General features: G+C 42.0%; 1 protein-coding gene across 9 annotated transcripts in view; it reads right to left on the bottom strand.

Moving 5' to 3' along the window:
- The window catches only part of KNDC1 (kinase non-catalytic C-lobe domain containing 1), a 70,680-nt gene extending 52,523 nt beyond the window's left edge, over positions 1 to 18,157 (bottom strand). For 8 of the 9 annotated variants that reach the window (XR_014512057.1, XR_014512058.1, XM_083443465.1 and 5 more), the window contains exons 1-3: positions 17,008 to 18,157; positions 14,533 to 14,731; positions 10,198 to 10,256 (exon numbers count right to left, since the gene is read on the bottom strand). Coding sequence is in view for 6 of the 9 variants with exons in the window: in XM_083443465.1 (XP_083299591.1) it covers positions 10,198 to 10,256; positions 14,533 to 14,731; positions 17,008 to 17,094 (345 nt within the window). In the remaining 3 variants the exon portion in view is untranslated. Of the gene's footprint in view, positions 1 to 10,197; positions 10,257 to 14,532; positions 14,732 to 17,007 lie in introns of those variants that run through there. The other variant, XM_083443468.1, reaches the window with a different exon arrangement.
- Between the last annotated feature and the right edge of the window lie 700 nt (positions 18,158 to 18,857).

Raw genomic sequence — 18,857 nt, 5'->3', positions numbered from 1 at the left:
GAAAGTGTTGATATTTACCTTCTTGCTTGGTTAATGTTTCTTTGACGTTAATATAAACTTTCGTGTATAGTGATATGCCTCTACAGAAAATTCATGAGGAACATGAATGCAAAAATCAGCAGAAACAAGGAAGGAGACAGGATGGGAAAGAAATCAGTTGGAGAGACAGATCAGTCAAAGAAAAGCGAGTAATTAAGGTACGTAAGGAGTTCAGTGTGAATGTAAAACAAGTCAGGGAGCTGCAGTTTCAAGGTTTTCGATGATGGCAATATTGATGATTACAGCCTCCCATTCCCTTGGTCTTAAAGCTTTTTGCACAATGATAGAAGTTTGGACCAGAGAATATTCTGAGCAGAATTTAAACTGCATGGGCAGGTGTGACTGGTTAAAGCAAAGTGCAATTTACACAGAATTATGTCTATCATTTTAAAATGTCTATTTTATGACTGCTAAGATACACCTAAAAGATGGGCATGGGGGAGACTGGAAAATTTCAATACTGAATATTTTGCTGTTAACACACATTTCCAGTGAGAAGGGGCAGGATACTTGCCCTGCACTGCTTCTTGCCCTTCCTTCCCTATACCCAACAGACCAGAAAATAGCAGAATTTATTTTACATATCTGCTTGCTTTGACTAATTTATAGTTTGCAAAATTTACTTTTGCACCCGCCAGTACCTTGCCTGTTACTAGCTAACACAATGTTCAGTACACAGGCTTCATAAACTTAAGACATCTGCTGCATCAAACCAAAGACAAACTCAGCCCTCCAGATGTTTTGGGACTACACCTCCCATCATCCCTAGCTAACAGGACCAGGGGTCAGGGATGATGGGAATTGTAGCCTCAAAACATCTGGAGGGCTGAGTTTGCCTATGCCTGATCTAGTCCAAGACCTGGCTTCCTACAGTAGCTAACCAGATGCCCCTGAGAAACCCCAAAGCATGGTGTGGGCAACAGCTATCTCTCCTGTTGTTTGTCCCTAGCAAAGTGGTTCCAAACCTGGAGGGAACATATAGCCATCATGGCTAGTAGCCATTCAGAGCCATTCAACTGTGAATACATTTGGCTTGCCTGGACTTTCTGACCAGAACATCTTTAAGGTTTATGTGCTAGGAAAGTGTTCTAATTTTAAGTGCCCAATATTAAATGCACCCTGATGTGATTAAAAAAAGCATAAAAGCACATTTAGATTTGCATTTGTAATGACCTAGATACATCAGAAAAGCCTAAAACACTGAAGCAGCGATCAGTGGTTTATCCAGTTTGAGAAACTGTAGCCAAGCCTTCCAATTCTAGGTTAGCTGTATTACCTACAGAAAATATTTCACCACAACAGCACAACATTCAGTGGAAATTATTTATTTATGCCCCATCCTATCCTGTTGGTTCCAGCAGACATATAAAAATTCACTGAAGTAGAAAGCCCTTTGGGGCCATGATAATCTAAGTAATGGGCATTAGATGGGTTGAGGAAGCTAAGTAGGTCAAAGTGAAAACAGAAAATATTTTCTTGTCCTTATCACTCCTCTCCCAAAATACAATTATCCCATGATGTACACTTCATCATCACTTGATCAATCAATGACTTAAAGCGATGTACATGAACCAAGCCTTTGTGTTTTAAGTAACACTGGAGAACACCAAAGCTCTCTCTGGGTTATGAGAGCTGCGATGGCTCATTCAAACATGCCAGTCACCACATGGTGAGCATACATTTGTGAAACCACTCTCTGTGTGGGTTCTCTTGCATGTGCACACATAGCTCCTTTGCAATCGTTCCTAACACTATAACTTATAAATCTCAGTAGCGGTTTGCCTCAATGCATATTAGACAGGAAGAAGTGTTTCCTGTTAGAGTTGCCACACACCCTGCATTGAAAACATAATCAATGAAAGCAGGAACAAAACACAAAGGTTAATTTTTTGTATGACTTGCCTGCATGCCCGAACTAGGTTGATCTTCCACGAAATACCTCCCTACTGTATCTTAAGCACTGTATTATTGCAGCAAGTTCTGTGGTGACTTTAGGATACAGATGAGCCGCACCCTGCATCCTCTTTCCAGACAATACTTTACTACCCAGAAGTTTTAGGTTATGCCTCCTTGGACAAAGGGGAATCTACTCAGCACTAGGGCCGATATGAGGTTTGAAGCTCCCCACTATTCAGTCCCCCCCCCCAAATGAAGATAGGGGTGACAGCAGCTACTTCACATGGTACTTCTCCACTGAACATCAGACTGTGAGTCACTGCATGTCCCCACTACTGCCTGAAGCCTGCTCACCCCTTTAGCTTACTGGGCTAGGCAGAGTCTGAATTAGACAAAATGTCACCTAAAGGGCAAGTGATCCATACTGAGCAAACACAATATTAAAAAATAATAATAACCAAATCTATATACTCATATTTTTCATTGAACATCTCTAGGGGAGTAAGCAGAATTAGCCTTTTAATGTCACCGCAAAGCAAGCTCACCGACAAAGACCTTGCGGGGTGAGGTAAGGTTTTGTAGATGCTTGAGCTGACTTTTAAAAATGAAAGCTAACGTCAGTGTTTAGCAGTAGACAACATGGCATGGTTTGTATTTATATTAAAGCCTCAAAAGGCAGCACAATTAAATTTGTCAGTTCTGCTGTTAACAATAGTAAAGGGGAGTTTTCATAACTAGCTCCCTGTTGAGCCATTCAAATATATAGCAGATTTACAACACCAATTATTTTAACAACATTTCTAATGTATTTCAATTGTGCGAACGCAAGCGATGTTCGCGGCAATGACTACACAACAACTTCCTGCACAGGATCTCTATGTAAAATAATAGCGCGGTGTTTGAAGTAGCTATGCCTATTATATATTCCTCTTCCATTATTGCTATTCATAGAATCATAGAATCATAGAATCATAGAGTTGGAAGAGACCACAAGGGTCATCGAGTCCAACCCCCTGCCAAGCAGGAAACACCATCAGAGCACTCCTGACATATGGTTGTCAAGCCTCTGCTTAAAGACCTCCAAAGAAGGAGACTCCACCACACTCCTTGGCAGCAAATTCCACTGTTGAACAGCTCTTACTGTCAGGAAGTTCTTCCTAATGTTTAGGTGGAATCTTCTTTCTTGTAGTTTGTATCCATTGCTCCGTGTCCGCTTCTCTGGAGCAGCAGAAAACAACCTTTCTCCCTCCTCTATGTGACATCCTTTTATATATTTGAACATGGCTATCATATCACCCCTTAACCTCCTCTTCTCCAGGCTAAACATGCCCAGCTCCCTTAGCCGATCCTCATAAGGCATTGTTTCCAGGCCTTTGACCATTTTGGTTGCCCTCCTCTGTACACGTTCTAGTTTGTCAGTGTCCTTCTTGAACTGTGGTGCCCAGAACTGGACACAGTACTCCAGGTGAGGTCTGACCAGAGCAGAATACAGTGGCACTATAACTTCCCTTGATCTAGATGCTATACTCCTATTGATGCAGCCCAGAATTGCATTGGCTTTTTTAGCTGCCGCGTCACACTGTTGGCTCATGTTAAGTTTGTGGTCAACTAAGACTCCTAGATCCTTTTCACATGTACTGCTCTCAAGCCAGGTGTCACCCATCTTGTATTTGTGCCTCTCATTTTTTTTGCCCAAGTGCAATACTTTACATTTCTCCCTGTTAAAATTCATCTTGTTTGTTTTGGCCCAGTTCTCTAATCTGTCAAGGTCGTTTTGAAGTGTGATCCTGTCTTCTGGGGTGTTAGCCACCCCTCCCAGTTTGGTGTCATCTGCAAATTTGATCAGGATGCCCTTGAGTCCATCATCCAAGTCGTTGATATTCACAGCCACTGAAGCGACTATCCATTTCAGTTAATACAAAACAAAACAACACATACAGGGTATTGGCTCAGATGCCATTATTTGATTATTCTGTTTAAGGAGACTAGAACAGGACTGCACATTAGTGGCGCTAGATCAATGTGCAGTAGTAGCAGAGGCAGCAGCTGTAGAATGAGTGTGAACAATGGCACCACTACTAGTCATATCAGCCCTCATGCCACTGTGATGGTGCCACAGCGATTAGAGAAGTGTAGGAGTATCAGTGGCACTACGCTGAAATTTTGGCACCACGTAAAACATTAGGCTAGTACACACCTATGTTTCCACACTCTCAGTCTACCACTGATGGTGCAGCAACTTTAAATAATTGAGCCACTACTTAGGATAACTTGGAACCCTAATTTAACGATGAATTCTTCAGTGCTTGGTGAGGCATTGGGCAGATGCAGGCATTACCCACATCTTTTGTACACAAAAGTTTCACTATTCTTCTTCCCCGCCCTTTTTTTACTACTCAGAATCTGTTTATGTTGATGCATGTACACGTTTCAACAATACTACACATTATTCTGTACTTCTGTAAAGCAGAACATGAGCACACTGTTCCACATTAAATAAAGGGTTCTTAGTTTGGTGAATATGTAAAGAAAGCCTGAATAACCAGAGACAAACCATATTCCTTTTTCTACATGTATGGAAACTGTATTAAAGTTCACCCGCTTCAATCAAGATGACAGACTGAACCTTTCAAAACTGCACCTATTTTAATGACTGATTTCAAAACTCTGGTTTCCTATTATTCCCAAGCAATACCAGTATAAGGCTTTTGTCTCCTTGATCAATACACTGGGGAGGGAAATATGAAATATTAATGTTCCTCTCCACATATAAGACAACCAAATTAGAAGATACATTTAATGCATGAATGGCATCAATAGGCAGTGGAGGTGGGAAGCGGGGGGTGGGGGAGGAGGTACTGTGAGGTCCTTAAATCCTTCTCCTCTAAACTACTCCGGTATTATTTGGAGGTGGAAACTCCAATTGTTTCCCTATCTGGGAGATATGCTATCTGGTGGTAGAACTCCTACATTCAGCTGCTGCTGCTGACACAGGTATCTTCAGCAGGCAGGGGTGCTTTTTACAAAATGTTGGTATGACAGCTGCAAAAATATCATAGCCACACAATGGCTATGATTTCCATTTGGAGCTACTTGAGAAACAGCAGCCAGTGCAGAACATTGCAGCACACCTCCTGATAGGTACAGTTTATCATCAGCATAAAATATTTTTACTTAAGTCTCTGCTGGCTACTACTACAACTAATTATATTATTTATACCCCGCCCATCCGGCCAGGTCTCCCCAGCCAATCTCTACTGGCTACTAATATGCAAATTTAAGGTATATAAAGCCATAAACAACATGAGCCTACTTTACTTGCCCTATATATTCCTGCTCAACCACTACAAACAGCAGTAGTGGCACTTTTGACAGTGCTTCACAATGATACTTGGCTCCATGAGTACCAGGAGCTTTCAGTGTGGCAGTACTATTGTTCTGGAGCTCCTTCCCAATGAATACTATGCAAGCGCCCTCTGTATAACCTTCTGTATAAATCTCAGCAGGGATTTCAAAGGGGCTTTTCACAAAGACTTGAGCTTAATCTGAGAATCATTACATAACAAAGGACACAGGTAATGAGTTCTCACATGTCACCCTGAGTCATATCGGCTAGGCATCCCGCTTAAGGGCTACAGCAAAGTTACAAGGGTGTCTCTACCTGACAGATCTTATTTTGAATATAGTGATCTTGTCTTGACTGAAAGGGACAAGCTTGAGTCTCCTCAGTAAATGCACAAAGGGCACTTGGTTTAATCAAGACAGGATATGCTTGCCTGGCTGGGATTTATTCACTCTCAAGAGTAGGATTCATGGCCAAACTATAGGCATTGTTTATGTTGGAATTGGCAAGGAGTTCTGGGGATCAGTTGGGTGTGTGCAATCTCCTGTCTGTGACAGTGTGGTGGCTTACACCATAATGGCTCACTCTCTTTGTTTAGCAAATGATCCTTGCTCAGAATAAAGCCGGTAACCTAGTCCAGGGGTGGCCAACACCCAAGAGACTGTGATCTTGTTGTTGTTGTTTAGTCGTTCAGTCGTGTCCCACTCTTCGTGACCCCATGGACCAGAGCACGCCAGGCACTCCTGTCTTCCACTGTCACCCGCAGTTTGGACAGATTCATGTTTGTAGCTTCGAGAACACTGTCTAACCATCTCGTCCTCTGTCGTCCCCTTCTCCTTGTGCCCTCCATCTTTCCCAACATCAGGGTCTTTTCCAGTGAGTCTTCTCTTCTCATGAGGTGGCCAAAGTATTGGAGCCTCAGCTTCACGATCTGTCCTTCCAGTGAACACTCAGGGCTGATTTCCTTAAGAATGGATGCGTTTGATCTTCTTGCAGTCCATGGGACTCTCAAGAGTCTCCTCCAGCACCATAATTCAAAAGACTGTGATCTACTCACTGAATTAAAAACTGGCGGTGATCTACCCCCCCTTTTTTTGGCATCCAGGTCAAAGTTGTTGAGCTTTTTTAGACAGCCCTGGGTTTTGGGGGTTTAGGGCAAAGTTGTTGAACTTTTTTACGGAGGGAGAAAGCCCCAGTTTTGGAGAGTTCATGCCTAACTTCAAGGGAGATAGGGGAATAGCCACTCACCAGCAGATCGCTGGGAAAACAAACAACTTTGCTGAGTAAACTCCGTCTTCCAATCTGCAGATGGTGCAACAATGGAGAGCAGAGTGATGGGGCGGGGGCGGATTATATTTTACCTATGTTAAGGAAAGGCAGCCAGCGATTGACTGCAATCTACCAAAACCTTCTGGGGATCTACTAGTGGATCGCAATCAACGTGTTGAACATCCCTGACCTAGTCTAAGGCCATGGTTCTCAAAGGCTGTGCTGCACCACACTGATGTGGCAGGAGAGGATGGCAAGTGTGGTGGGAAGATTCAAGGACAATCAAATAAACACTTAAAATATTTCAGTGCAGTACAGTATAGTATCAAAATATTGTTTTTCATTTGCGGAATATGGATAGATATCTTCAAAATGAGAGCAAGAGCTTCAAGTGATACTGAGGACAGTCACAGCTGTGATCCAGAATCGCTGTTCAGAGTTCTCCATGGCATATTGTTGTGAACAAGGATTGGTTTCAGGGCATGGACACAGTTACAGCTGAAAAAGAGCTACTCAGTGCAGAAAACTGGGTTCATTTACCTTCCTTAAACCTCAATAAATGCATCATTTCTATATTAACTATGTATTTTGTTGCTGTAAACTAAAAAAACCCCCAAACCTCAGAATTCATATAACTAGCCATGTTGGTTTTGTTTGATGTCCTCGCTGCAACCATCCCTAGTGTACGACCCAAAATTCTGACTTGAGTTATGACTTACTGCATTATGTAGCAAGTGTTTTTCCTAGTGTAACCACCCTTAATTGTATCACCATAATAACACTATGAAGTAATCACAATGATACTACTTTACAGATTTGGAATGATACTAACTTGCCCAAGACTACTTGAAAAGGGAGAGCATAACATATGAACTTAACTTTGTATCAAGTTTATCAAGAGAATATTAAAAAGAACTTTCCCAATATTGGGAAAATCACTAGCAATGTGTTTCCTTCCCTTTTGTTTCATGGCATTACATTTTTGCAGATGAAGCAACATATTGCACAATGTGCAACTTAAACTTCTTGAATTTTGGAACCTTTGATTCAGCAACCCTATAAGGCAGGAGTGGGGACCACTCGTCTTCTGTGAAGTCTTCCCTCACATGAAAATGAAGCTTAAAACAGCTTCCTATGCTCTAGAAGCCCAATTGCCTTTTGATGGGAGGCTCTTCAAATATTACTGTGAGAGAGAGGGGGATATATGGGTTTGTATTGTGGGTGCATGTGTAGGAATGAGTGTGTATGGGCACTGCTCATGGGCGTAACCAGGGTTTTTGTTAGGAGGGGCAGGCTTTTGTTGGAAGGGATCGACTTTTGTTAAGGGGGTCAGAACCTCAGATTTGTATTGACTGGGGGGCAGCTGCCCCCTTCCCCTTTGGCTACACCCATAGCACTGCTATTTTTCTAGAAAAAGAGGTGCCAGAACTCGCCATGAACTCGCCTTATTATCTTTGAATGACAATGGCGCCCATGTTCCAGAACTGAATTCTGGCTGAAAAAATCCCTATGAATGGGTACTATATATGAGAGGGAGAAGAATCCCACCCATTTTTTTTGCATTGGCTTGACATACTAGCAACATGGGACACCCAGAAGGTTAGACACAAGTTAATGCAGCTCTTCCCCACTCCTATTAAAAAGTCAAATATCATGGTGAGACCATCACTCTTAGGTGGTCTACTGATTGAAAGAATACCATACTTTTCCGTGTATAAGACTAGGGTTTTTTCTTTAAAAATGATGCGAAAAAGTGGGGGTTGTCTTATCAACAGATAGTGCATAGGGTGGATGTTTGATTGGTTGCTGCCGTGGCTGTCAACAGCTATTAGGCGTGTTATTGGTTGCTGCGTCAAGGGCTGGTGTTGACTGGCTAATGCTGCAGCAATTGGGCAGGCAATTGGTAGCTTCTGCTGGTGAGGGGACAGATGAGAGGCGGATTGAGCGGCATGTGTAGGTAAGTGATTTTTGACATTTTCCCCTAAAAAAAGCTCCACAACTCTGAGCCATCTCCCCCCATTTTCTTAAATCTGAGCCCCCCCAAAATAGGGGGCATCTTATACATGGGGGTGTCTTATACACAGGGGCGTCTTATACATGGAAAAGTATGGTATGTCTTTCGAATGAATAGAATAACTGTACCTAAAATAAAGAGGATATAAAACAGCAGCACTATCAGCCACAACTGGCCAGGTACCTAATGCTGAAACATATCCGATAAGTTCACTTTTATTACCAATAAAAGTGTAGTGATACATTTGATGTAGGTTCAGGTAACTGCCCTATAGATTGAAAGATCTAAAAGCATGGTTTAAAAGAAACTTAATAATGTGAAATACTGCTTTGCATCCTGCTGATATATAATATTCCAATTGCCAGGACTCATTTACACATTATTTTTAAAATGGAGAAAAATTATGAGTATTTTAATTGAGTAGCTCTATACAATGGCTCTATAAAAAATAGATGCTCACATTCACACACTGCTAATTAGACTATTTGAACATAATTCATAATAGAAACAACAAAACATTGAATATTCTGAACAGGATGTTCAACAAAAATTCACAATTGCAGTTGGTCTAAAGGGTGTCTGATCAGGGAGGCTAATGAATCAATGGAAACAATTACGCCACTAATTCAGTTCAAGAATAAAGAACATTTATGAACTACTAGGCTACAAACATCAGTTGGTAAGTTCATTATACCAGAAGACTAAATTAACTATTCCATCATGAGTTACTTTTATAGAAAATATCAAGTACATTTTATAGTTTGCTATAAAATTCAGACACAAAATTAAAAGACGCCTGCTTCTTGGGAGAAAAGCAATGACAAACCTAGACAGCATCTTAAAAAGCAGAGACAACACCTTGCCGACAAAGGTCTGTATAGTTAAAGCTATGGTGTTCCCAGGAGTGATGTATGGAAGTGAGTGCTAGACCATAAAGAAGGCCGATCGCCAAAGAATTGATGCTTTTGAATTATGGTGCTGGAGGAGACTCTTGAGAGTCCCATGGAATGCAAGAAGATCAAACCTATCCATCCTTAAGGAAATTAGCCCTGAGTGCTCACTGGAAGGACAGATCCTGAAGCCGAGGCTCCAATACTTTGGCCACCTCATAAGAAGAGAAGACTCCCTGGAAAGACCCTGATGTTGAGAAAGATTGAGGGCACAAGGAGAAGGGGACGACAGAGGACGAGATGGTTGGACAGTGTTCTCAAAGCTACGAACATGAGTTTGACCAAACTGTGGGAGGCAGTGGAAGACAGGAGTGCCTGGTGTGCTCTGTTCCAACAGCAACAAAATAAAATTCAGAATTAGCCCTTGAACAAATTAAGAAAAAACAGAGTTTAAAAGAGCTGGTGCTTAGTGCAAACCACTACTTTTATCTGCTAAACAGTGTTTTGTTTTGTTTCATTTCCGTACATAATGAAGGACTGAATTCTTGGAAGTCATTGCTAGTACAACAAAAAAAATCTGTACGTGATCCATATTAAAATATGTGGGGGCCAAAATCAAGGGAGGGGGGAACATATAGACATTCACTTTGGGGAATAATCAGCTCATATTCAAAAATTCAAAATTTTATGAAACTCTTTGTGGTTATAGAAGGACAAGGTTGTTACATGGAAACTTCATTACTTACCTCAAATGTGTTACCAGTTTCATCAATCTCTGGTGGCACAAAGGTACCTTCTGGGTCATCTTTAAAAAGAAGCAGGGATTAAGAAGTTAAAATAGAATACATTCAAGCAGAATGTTTCAAGAACAAAATTTTAAAAATCCTTCCAGTATCTATAGAGTAGATTCAACAGCTTTTGACTACTGAATTATATAAATGCAGCAATATGCATTGCCAAAAAAAATATCACATAAAATAGATACAATTATTTCCTAATATTTCCTCTTTAAAAATGGCATCGTAAAGGTGTTCTGTATAACTCACTAGTAATTCTATTTAAGGAATTACTAATATCCCAAATAAGAGTGATAAAGACATACCTTATCATCGCATGTGCCTAATGGGAAAAAACAAACTGCAAACTATTTAATCCTTGTCATGTCTAGCTATCTTGAAGGTTAAAAGCCATCAATCCATTTCAAGGATGAAGAAGAAGGCTGACAGACTGATAGATTCTTACAGACTCCAGATCTTAAGATGCTGACTCTGGGCTCTTCTGGAAGATATTTCTAGCACATTCTGTCTTACAGGGTCAGAGAGACCTTGCATAAAGACAGACACAGGATCTTCCAGTTAATTTATTAGTATCTCCATAGTAAATTATCTCCCCAGCAGGGAAGTGGCACACCTGAGGTACCACACTAGTTCATGGTCTGATCCTAGTCCCCCACCAGCACAACCTCAGAAACAAAGTATGATCCAAAGTATACAATTACTCTGGTGGGTTTGATAACACAATACGAGCAAAGCAGTATCTACACTTAAAATTGGAGCTCTATCAACCAGGGAGGGACTCATTTAGGAAAAGCATCTACTGTAAGCCTGAACAAAAGTATGGAGGCAATTTTCATGAATACTCTTAACTGCATAGGAAGATATTCCCCCCACCCATTCATAATTTGGGGGGAATTATAGTGAAAGAGGATCCAAGTGTTCACCTAGTGACATAGCCTTAGTCTCCACTTATGCCACATAAATCTTAACTTTCCAGTGATAATGATGATGATAATGACAACAGCGGACAGAAGGAACAAAGGCTGTAAGAAGGTTTGGAAAAAAACTTAACCGTCTCAGTTGCTAAGGGTAAATACACAGCAGGTGGGTAGGTGGGTGGTGAGCAATATCATGGGAGGGGTGTTTCCAGCTACCCCCCTTTGCCCTTAGAAGCCTTATAAGCTGCTGCTGCAGGAGAGGGGCTGAGGACAACATCATGGGAGGGGTGTTTTTAGGAGTGTGGTGAATTTGTGAAACTGCCTTGTTATTTTTACTATTGTATGTTACATGTTGCTTAAGTAATCTTTTCATATTTATAGTGCTAGAATGTGGCAGTTTGGTAAATTACTACTTTTGCTGTTGTTTTGCTATGTTAGTACGCAATTATTTTTGTTTTGCTATGTTCCGAAATTGTCACTGACACTGCTTTTCTACCTTATCATGAAATTGTTTTTGTAGTGTTTGTTTGAAATGCATGTGTTTCTTTGTTGCAAGCCGCTTTGAGCATGATTTTTGTGTATGGAAAAGCACCATACAAACAAAATGAATGAAATATTTCTAGGTGCAAAACTGAAATGGGTGAATCTTGCACCTAGGAACAGTAGCAAGTGCAACACTAGAGCACTTTGTTATCAGCAGGTTAAATTTAGGGTGAAATGGACAAATCAAGACAGAGACATCTCCTTTCAAACAAAAACACCCAAGGAGCAGTGCATGAGGATTTCAGACTTGCTCAATTCATGCTTTAACACATCACTCAATTGAGGCTACTGAATCATTGGAGAGAGGTCACCATCAGTGCAATGCTATCCAAAAATTCTCTTCTCTTGTCAATTCAACAATTACATCACTGTTAAATGCAATCTAGAAAGACATCATCAATGAACTTGAGAAGAGAACTGGAGATTTTGAAATTCTGACATGGTTGTTAAATAAATTAATCTTTTTTAAGAAAGAGAGAAAGCAGAGAACAAATAGGTAGTAACAAGCTTGCTGAAGATCTCAAAGGCTTCAGCACTGAGTAAATCAGTTCAATTTGTTTAGCGTCAGTGCCTACCAAATACTATCAAAAAGTCTAAGACAGTCAACCTTTCATATTACAAGAAATTTCAAAACAGAATTCTGGTTGTATGAAAGCAAGGCCCCTTAGAATGTAAAGGTGCTGGACAGCTGTTTCAATGACCATATTTAGGCATGTCTAAGTTCTGACAAATCAGAAATGGCAATCTAAAATCCTCTCCACGCTAAGCTTTTCATCAAATGCAAAGTCCAAGAAAGGGCAAAGAGGAAAAATAAGACTGATGTCTTAGTTCAGGATCTCCAGGATATTTATACCGCAGTCTTAGAATTAGTTAGGAAGTTGTACCTAGACAAATAAGAAAAACAAATGTGATAGGAGGAGGTCTTGACTTTGTGGGGAAAAGCAAAAACGGGACAAGTCCATACTACATTTCTCACAATTGTCCCAGATGTAGAAACTCCAGATAAGACTAAACCAACAACCAACACCATCTCCCTGCACTATTTTATGCTATTTTATGCTGAGTAAGGATGCTACCTCTTCCTCCTACGTGCCCATCTCAGAGATCCTCATATATAAAATGGCACATCAGTGAGAGAGGTTTTATCTCCATCCGATAGAAGTTGGGGACCTGTGGTCCTTCCAACATTGTTGGGATTCCAACTCCTATCAGCCTCAGTCAATATCGCCAATGGTTAGGGATAATGGAAGTTGGCTGCCAACAATATCAAGACAGCACAGGTTCCTCATCTGCAATCCTAACCATGTCTACTCAGAAGTAAGTCCCACTGAATTCATTAGGGCTTACTCCCAAATAACCAGTGCCAGGATTGCAGCCTTGGTTGTCAGGAGTCCCAAAACATTTAGAAAATACCTCAAATGACAGAGTAGATATAGTTGCCCCCACTACATATTTACTACAATGAGTTTTGAGATGCTGCTAGACAGATAATAAATCCACGCTGAAGCCATTAAATCTTGTATTGCAAGCTGCTAGACCCAATTTAAAGGGGCTTGAAAAAAATACAAGACATGAAAATAAAACCAATGAGCTAATATAGTACAGCTTGATGGACAGTATGAAAACTTTACCAGTACATAAGCAAAGTTATATGCCCCATTTATCTTGTGTCACATAACCTGAGAAAGCTACTTTCTTAGAAATTACTGTTACTTGCCCAAGGCAGGTAGTTAATTTCAAGGCCGGCATAGTTACCCAGAATAAAAGGCAATACATCTTGCATCTGTGGTGGAGCCCTCAACTCTACTTCTGACTTGCCCATCTGCACAAGGCCTCAGAAGAGTAGAAGTTGGCTCTGATGTGCCTTCGCTTCCTCAGTTCCAAGCAGACAGGTTCCAGAGATCCATCCTTCCTCCAGTTGCTTACAGGCAGCTCCCCGCGTCACATTCATTTTTAACCCCATCTCTCCATATTTGCAAAGAGTCCCCACCTCCAAAACAGAGTATACTCTCTGTTTCTGGCTGGATGAGCATTTCAGGACACAATTATATTAACAGAAGATTCCCAGTTCCTCTCACATACTGGAGAACCATGTCTGCCCATCACCTCCACTTCCTCTTGCCACATTGGAAGGATTAAATATTACCCAGCTTTGCATCCAGCCTTCTTGTTTACCTCCAGGTTTCTTCTTCACAATGGTTAGAAATACTGAGGCAAGGCAACATTGCTCTGATCATCTTAGCCAATAGTATTTCAGCATACAGATGAATGAAATATGGGAATAGTTTGGAATTTAATTCTTAGCCATCATTATTTCCAACAAGTATGAGACCAATTCACTGGAGGGACAGTAAGTTGCGTAAGGCTTTAACCTATTGTTTGTTAAAAAAAAAAAAATTCCCCAATGCCAGCTACATCAGTTTTTACTAGGGCATCTCCTCCTCAGTTCCTCATATCCTCTCCTGGTTGTAAGACTCTCTTTAGATTTAAAGCACATTCAGACAAGTGTATGGCAGCAATCATCATGTAGATCCTTTGGAAGATATTGATTAGCCCAATGAATCGAATCTAAAAGCTTATTAAAATTTGAATTGGAAATCTTCGTTCAACACTGTAACAACTAAATGAACATACAGTATTAGTTGATATATCCTAATTTAGCTTTACGTGGGCTGACACTCATCCTTGCATTAAGAAATTACAGTTTCCAATCTAATTAAAATCCATGTACAAGTCTGATGGAGAGAATATAATGTTTCACTACATCCTCTCAGCGTGAGTTTTTGCACTTTGCAACAAATTGCCTAGGAGCATAAATACTTACCACTGATCTGCTCCATGAAGCATACATTGCCATTGGTGTTAAAAGCCAAAGTGTCAGGAGTAATGCAAAGTGTCTGAAAGATTGTAGAATGGGCAATGCTCTTCAGAGACTGGCTACACTCCAAGCAAACAGCCCAGATATCTTCCTCAGTGAGACAGCTATCCCGCAGTGACAATACATCAGCAAGAGACACGTTCTCCTGCCAAGACATGAATTCATAAATTACTCCACATTTTTTGACATTACTTGTAGCCAATTGTGTCAAATATAATCTATAATACACAAACCCAACATGTTTCCAGCAAGTTTAAGGCTTTATAGGACAAAAGGTCTAGAAGACGCATGTCTCTTTCACACAGTGCACTTTTATGGTGACTTCCAGTTGTTCCATTCCTCTACTGTTCTTCTTAATTCTCCCCCCTACTGTCTGCGGTGCTCTTTTTCTCTAGTTGAAGCTGTCTACAGATTCCAAAATGTATTTCATCTGGAACAGTTGCTAAGGTGATTGTCAATGACACAGCACAGGGCTTGTGGGGCACAGCTATGAATGAGCAGCACAGGAAAAATGAAATAATTCCATCTCCTTCCCTTCCTCCAAATAGCTTGTTACTAATGAAAAATGCATGGAATTAACAATAATCCAAGATGAGAGAGGTGTGTATTTATTTACTCATCTATGATGCTAAAAGAAAATGAGACACATTTATAAAAAATATTAAACCTTTCCTATATGTCCAAAGGTTCATGGGGGGGGGGGGAAGGTATATATTGCTACTATCACCTCACCTGGGGTGAGGTCCATGGGGTCACAAAGAGTCGGACATGACTAAATGACTAAACAACAACACCTACTTTATGTTAATATCCACTATTAACTTGATTGGTGCTCACAACTGTTACAGTATTTTACTTCTCAATGTAAGCAGTTCCAAAGTAGCTGTTTGTGACATTGCATGTACTTTGTCAACAAAAAATACTTCCTTATGAGCAAGCTAACGAACAGGTTTATCACTTGATTCCCCCCCCAAAAAATGAATGCATTATTTTTTTTTTTAAAAAAAATAATTCTCACACTGACATTCATTTTTCAAAGTTGCCTTTTGACATTTCTGGGTAAATACTTAGCTTAATATATTGGCCTTGGATACTGCCCTAACTCTGCTCCCCAAAATGATTTAGCTTCATTAAAGCAACATCTTTAACTAATGAGCAAACTACAAACCAAAGAACGCCTTGATCTGAATGAAAACCCACCTACTTCCAGTACAAGTGGAAGACCACATTTACATTCCTATGTGCTTTTATTGGCACATGTCTAGAGCTTGATGAACACATCTTGTTGCACTAAAGGCCTTTCGTGGAAAGTCATAATATTGGCACTTTATTGAAGTATCTAAAATTCAGTTTCTCAAAGCACATGCCTTTGTATTAATATAGACTGGTAACATACACAGAAGGTAATTCAGCACACTTTAAAAAGTGAAATTAGGCTTAGAATCAAAGAGTTGGAAGGGACCCTGAGGATCATCTATTCCAACCCCCTGCAATGGAGGAAAACACAGCTGTCCCATACAGGAATCAAGCCTGCAACCTTGGCATTATCAGCACCATGCGCTGAGCTATCGTCCATGACTTTGGAAAGATACCAATGTTTCAAACTGACCCTAAACATGGGCACACTCCAGCAGTGTAAGACCCGCTGACTTCTGTGAAAGTTAAGTTTCTGTTTATTTCTCCCTCTAAAATCAATGGGATCAAAGGGGCAGCTGACTTTATGGGATTCAGCCCCCTTTGCTTAGAGGTCACAAGTCATCCTCTACCTTTATGTAGCAGCCAGGGATTTCAACGAGGCTTTTTCAAAACAAGATCTGCTAGGACTGCAGCCTCCCTACCTACCCTTAAGAGATTAAACCCGCTTGATTCAATCTCTGTGTTTACTTAGCAACCATTGACTTCAATGAGGCTTAAAAAAACCCCAAGCATGTTAGGACTTCAGCCTCTCTTTACCTACTTTAAAAAACTTGTTTAATAGATCTCCATTGCAACTGACTGTACCAAAGGTTCACTTTTTTGTGCTTTTGTTTTCTAAAAGGCATGTGGGGTAGTTTTCACTGAAAAGTGGACTGCGCTCAGCCAGTCGCCTTTATGGAGCAATTTTGACCAGTTGCTGCTGCTGCCCATTCCCCGAAAGGTTAATAGCGGCCAACGGTTGTCAGGCCCTGGAAATGCGGTTCCTAGGTTACATTCCCACAACACGGGAGGGCAACAACCGCAGGTCAACCAGAGCCCATTATCCCCGGAGTGGCCTAGCAGGGGCGATTGCACCCTCCGCCCCGAGACAAGCGCCACACACAGAAAGCAGCCGAGCGGGGAGGCAAGCTGGAGCTGGAAGGCGCGCAGGGTGGAGGCGACCGTCCAGGGCAAGTTTGCGCGCTGCGCCCGGGCTGCTCTGTCCTCGCCTCGGGCCACGCTCACCTCGTCCTCCGAGAGCGCAGGCAAAGGCTCGAAGTCGCAGCACGCCTCGTCCTCCGCCTGCTGCTGCTCCTCGGCAAAGTCGCCCATGGCTGCTTGCGCGCAGACGCCTCTCCGCCCGAGGAGAGGCCAGTCTAAAGGACCAGAGCTTCGTCGCTCCTGGCGCAGCGCGTCCCGAAGTCAAGTCCGGGCCGCGAGGCTTCCATGGAGAAGGGCTGCCCTGTGGCTCTGCTCGAACTTTCTTCTGGTCTTCCTGTGCGCGTCTGTGTCGCCACCTTCTCAGACACGCCGAGTTCGCAGCTCGGAACCACCGCCGCCGCCTCCCCGCCCTGTCCGACGAGAGAGCCGACGGAGGAGACGAGCGCCCAGGGCAACAGACGCTGCTTCGCGCCTCGCCTTCGCCCACCAGGCGAAGCCCCGCCTCTCTCTGGCCCGAGAGAAACACACACCCGCCCGCCCTCCCTTGGGATCGATTTGGAACGAAAGGAGGAAACGAAGAACTGGACGGGGAAGGGAGTGTTTTGTTTTTAAAGGAGAGGGAACGCCACGTGGAGCGGAGCCCACTTTCTAAAGCTCAGAAGGCGCTACAATCCTAGATACATGCGCTAGAGACGTAGGCTGCAATCCTGCTATTTGCGGCAACCTAGGTTGGAGTCCAAAATCTGTACAATACTAGGCATTAAAGTCCTATACGATCACCCTGTTATCTGAGGCAGTTTGGGCTCCAATCCTAAATATACGTACTAGGAAGTGAAGCTGCAATCCTCCACCTGGCTATTAAGCCCTTAGAAACACAAAAGCGCGTGCTTAAGTAGGCATGCATGGGATTGCGCTCCGCTGAACTCAAGGGGGTTTAGTTTCTGGATAAAATTGCCTACGGTTGCACTGATAAGGACTGAATTATGTCCATACAAGTCTGGTCTTGCCCTTAGGCAGAGGGAGGCTGGAGTTTCAAGGGAGCCAATTCCGGTGTCAGGAAAGGGTAATTGTTATTAAATTTATCTTTCCTCTTGGTTTCAATGTATCTATGCGGCGTTTATTTGTCTTAAGTTTTTTTGTGGGGGAGATCCCCTATCCTTAACCCAATAAATGAATGAATGTCAGACTCTAGCTAATATTTTCCCAGTCATCCTTCAGGGCATTAAAATAAAGTTTTGGGCTTCTTGCACGGCTGTTTTATTTCAGTCTGATGCAAATATGTACCCTAAGGTACAAGGTGTTAATAGGCAACTTGCAACATTGTAGTGAGACCTGCTTTCTGTAAAAGATCTGGCTGCAGCCTGCAAGGGAAGCTCTGCAGTGGTAACTCGAGTTACAAACACTTCAGGTTACAGATTCCACTAACCTGGAAGAGTTACCTCGAGTTGAGAACTTTGCCCCAGGATGAGAATGGAAATCGTGTGCCGGCGGTGCAGCGGGAGCAAGAGGCCCCATTAGCAAAAGCACACCTCTAGTTGAGAACAGTTTCAGGTTAAGAACGGACCTCCGGAACGAATTAAGTTCGTAACTAGAGGCACCACTGCATTCTTAAATGTAAAAGCAGCAGCAGCAGCAGGGAAGCCAAGCAACATCACAGTTTTTGCACCTACCTGTTCCCTTGGCAGAGCCAACTTCATCAATGGCTAGGTATGCCCCTGGAATCTTGCATTGCTTTTGGAGATCGGAGTGGTATGTAACCAACAACAATTTTCATGCTCGGCAGGGACAGACCTATTTGCTGGATTTGCCAAATCAGGTGCCAAAATGTTTCAGCAGCAACATGTCTTGAGCCAACCATGCTGAGCTTTCTTAGACTTCAAACCAAACTTCACCAGATGCACAAGAAGTAGACCCCCTTCAAAAAAGAAAAGAAA

This window comes from Podarcis tiliguerta (genome assembly GCF_965153285.1).
Source record: "Podarcis tiliguerta genome assembly, chromosome: 5".
NCBI lineage: Eukaryota > Metazoa > Chordata > Lepidosauria > Squamata > Lacertidae > Podarcis > Podarcis tiliguerta.
Note: the sequence above shows the minus strand (reverse complement) of the source record. Positions and strands in the feature narration are given on the sequence as shown.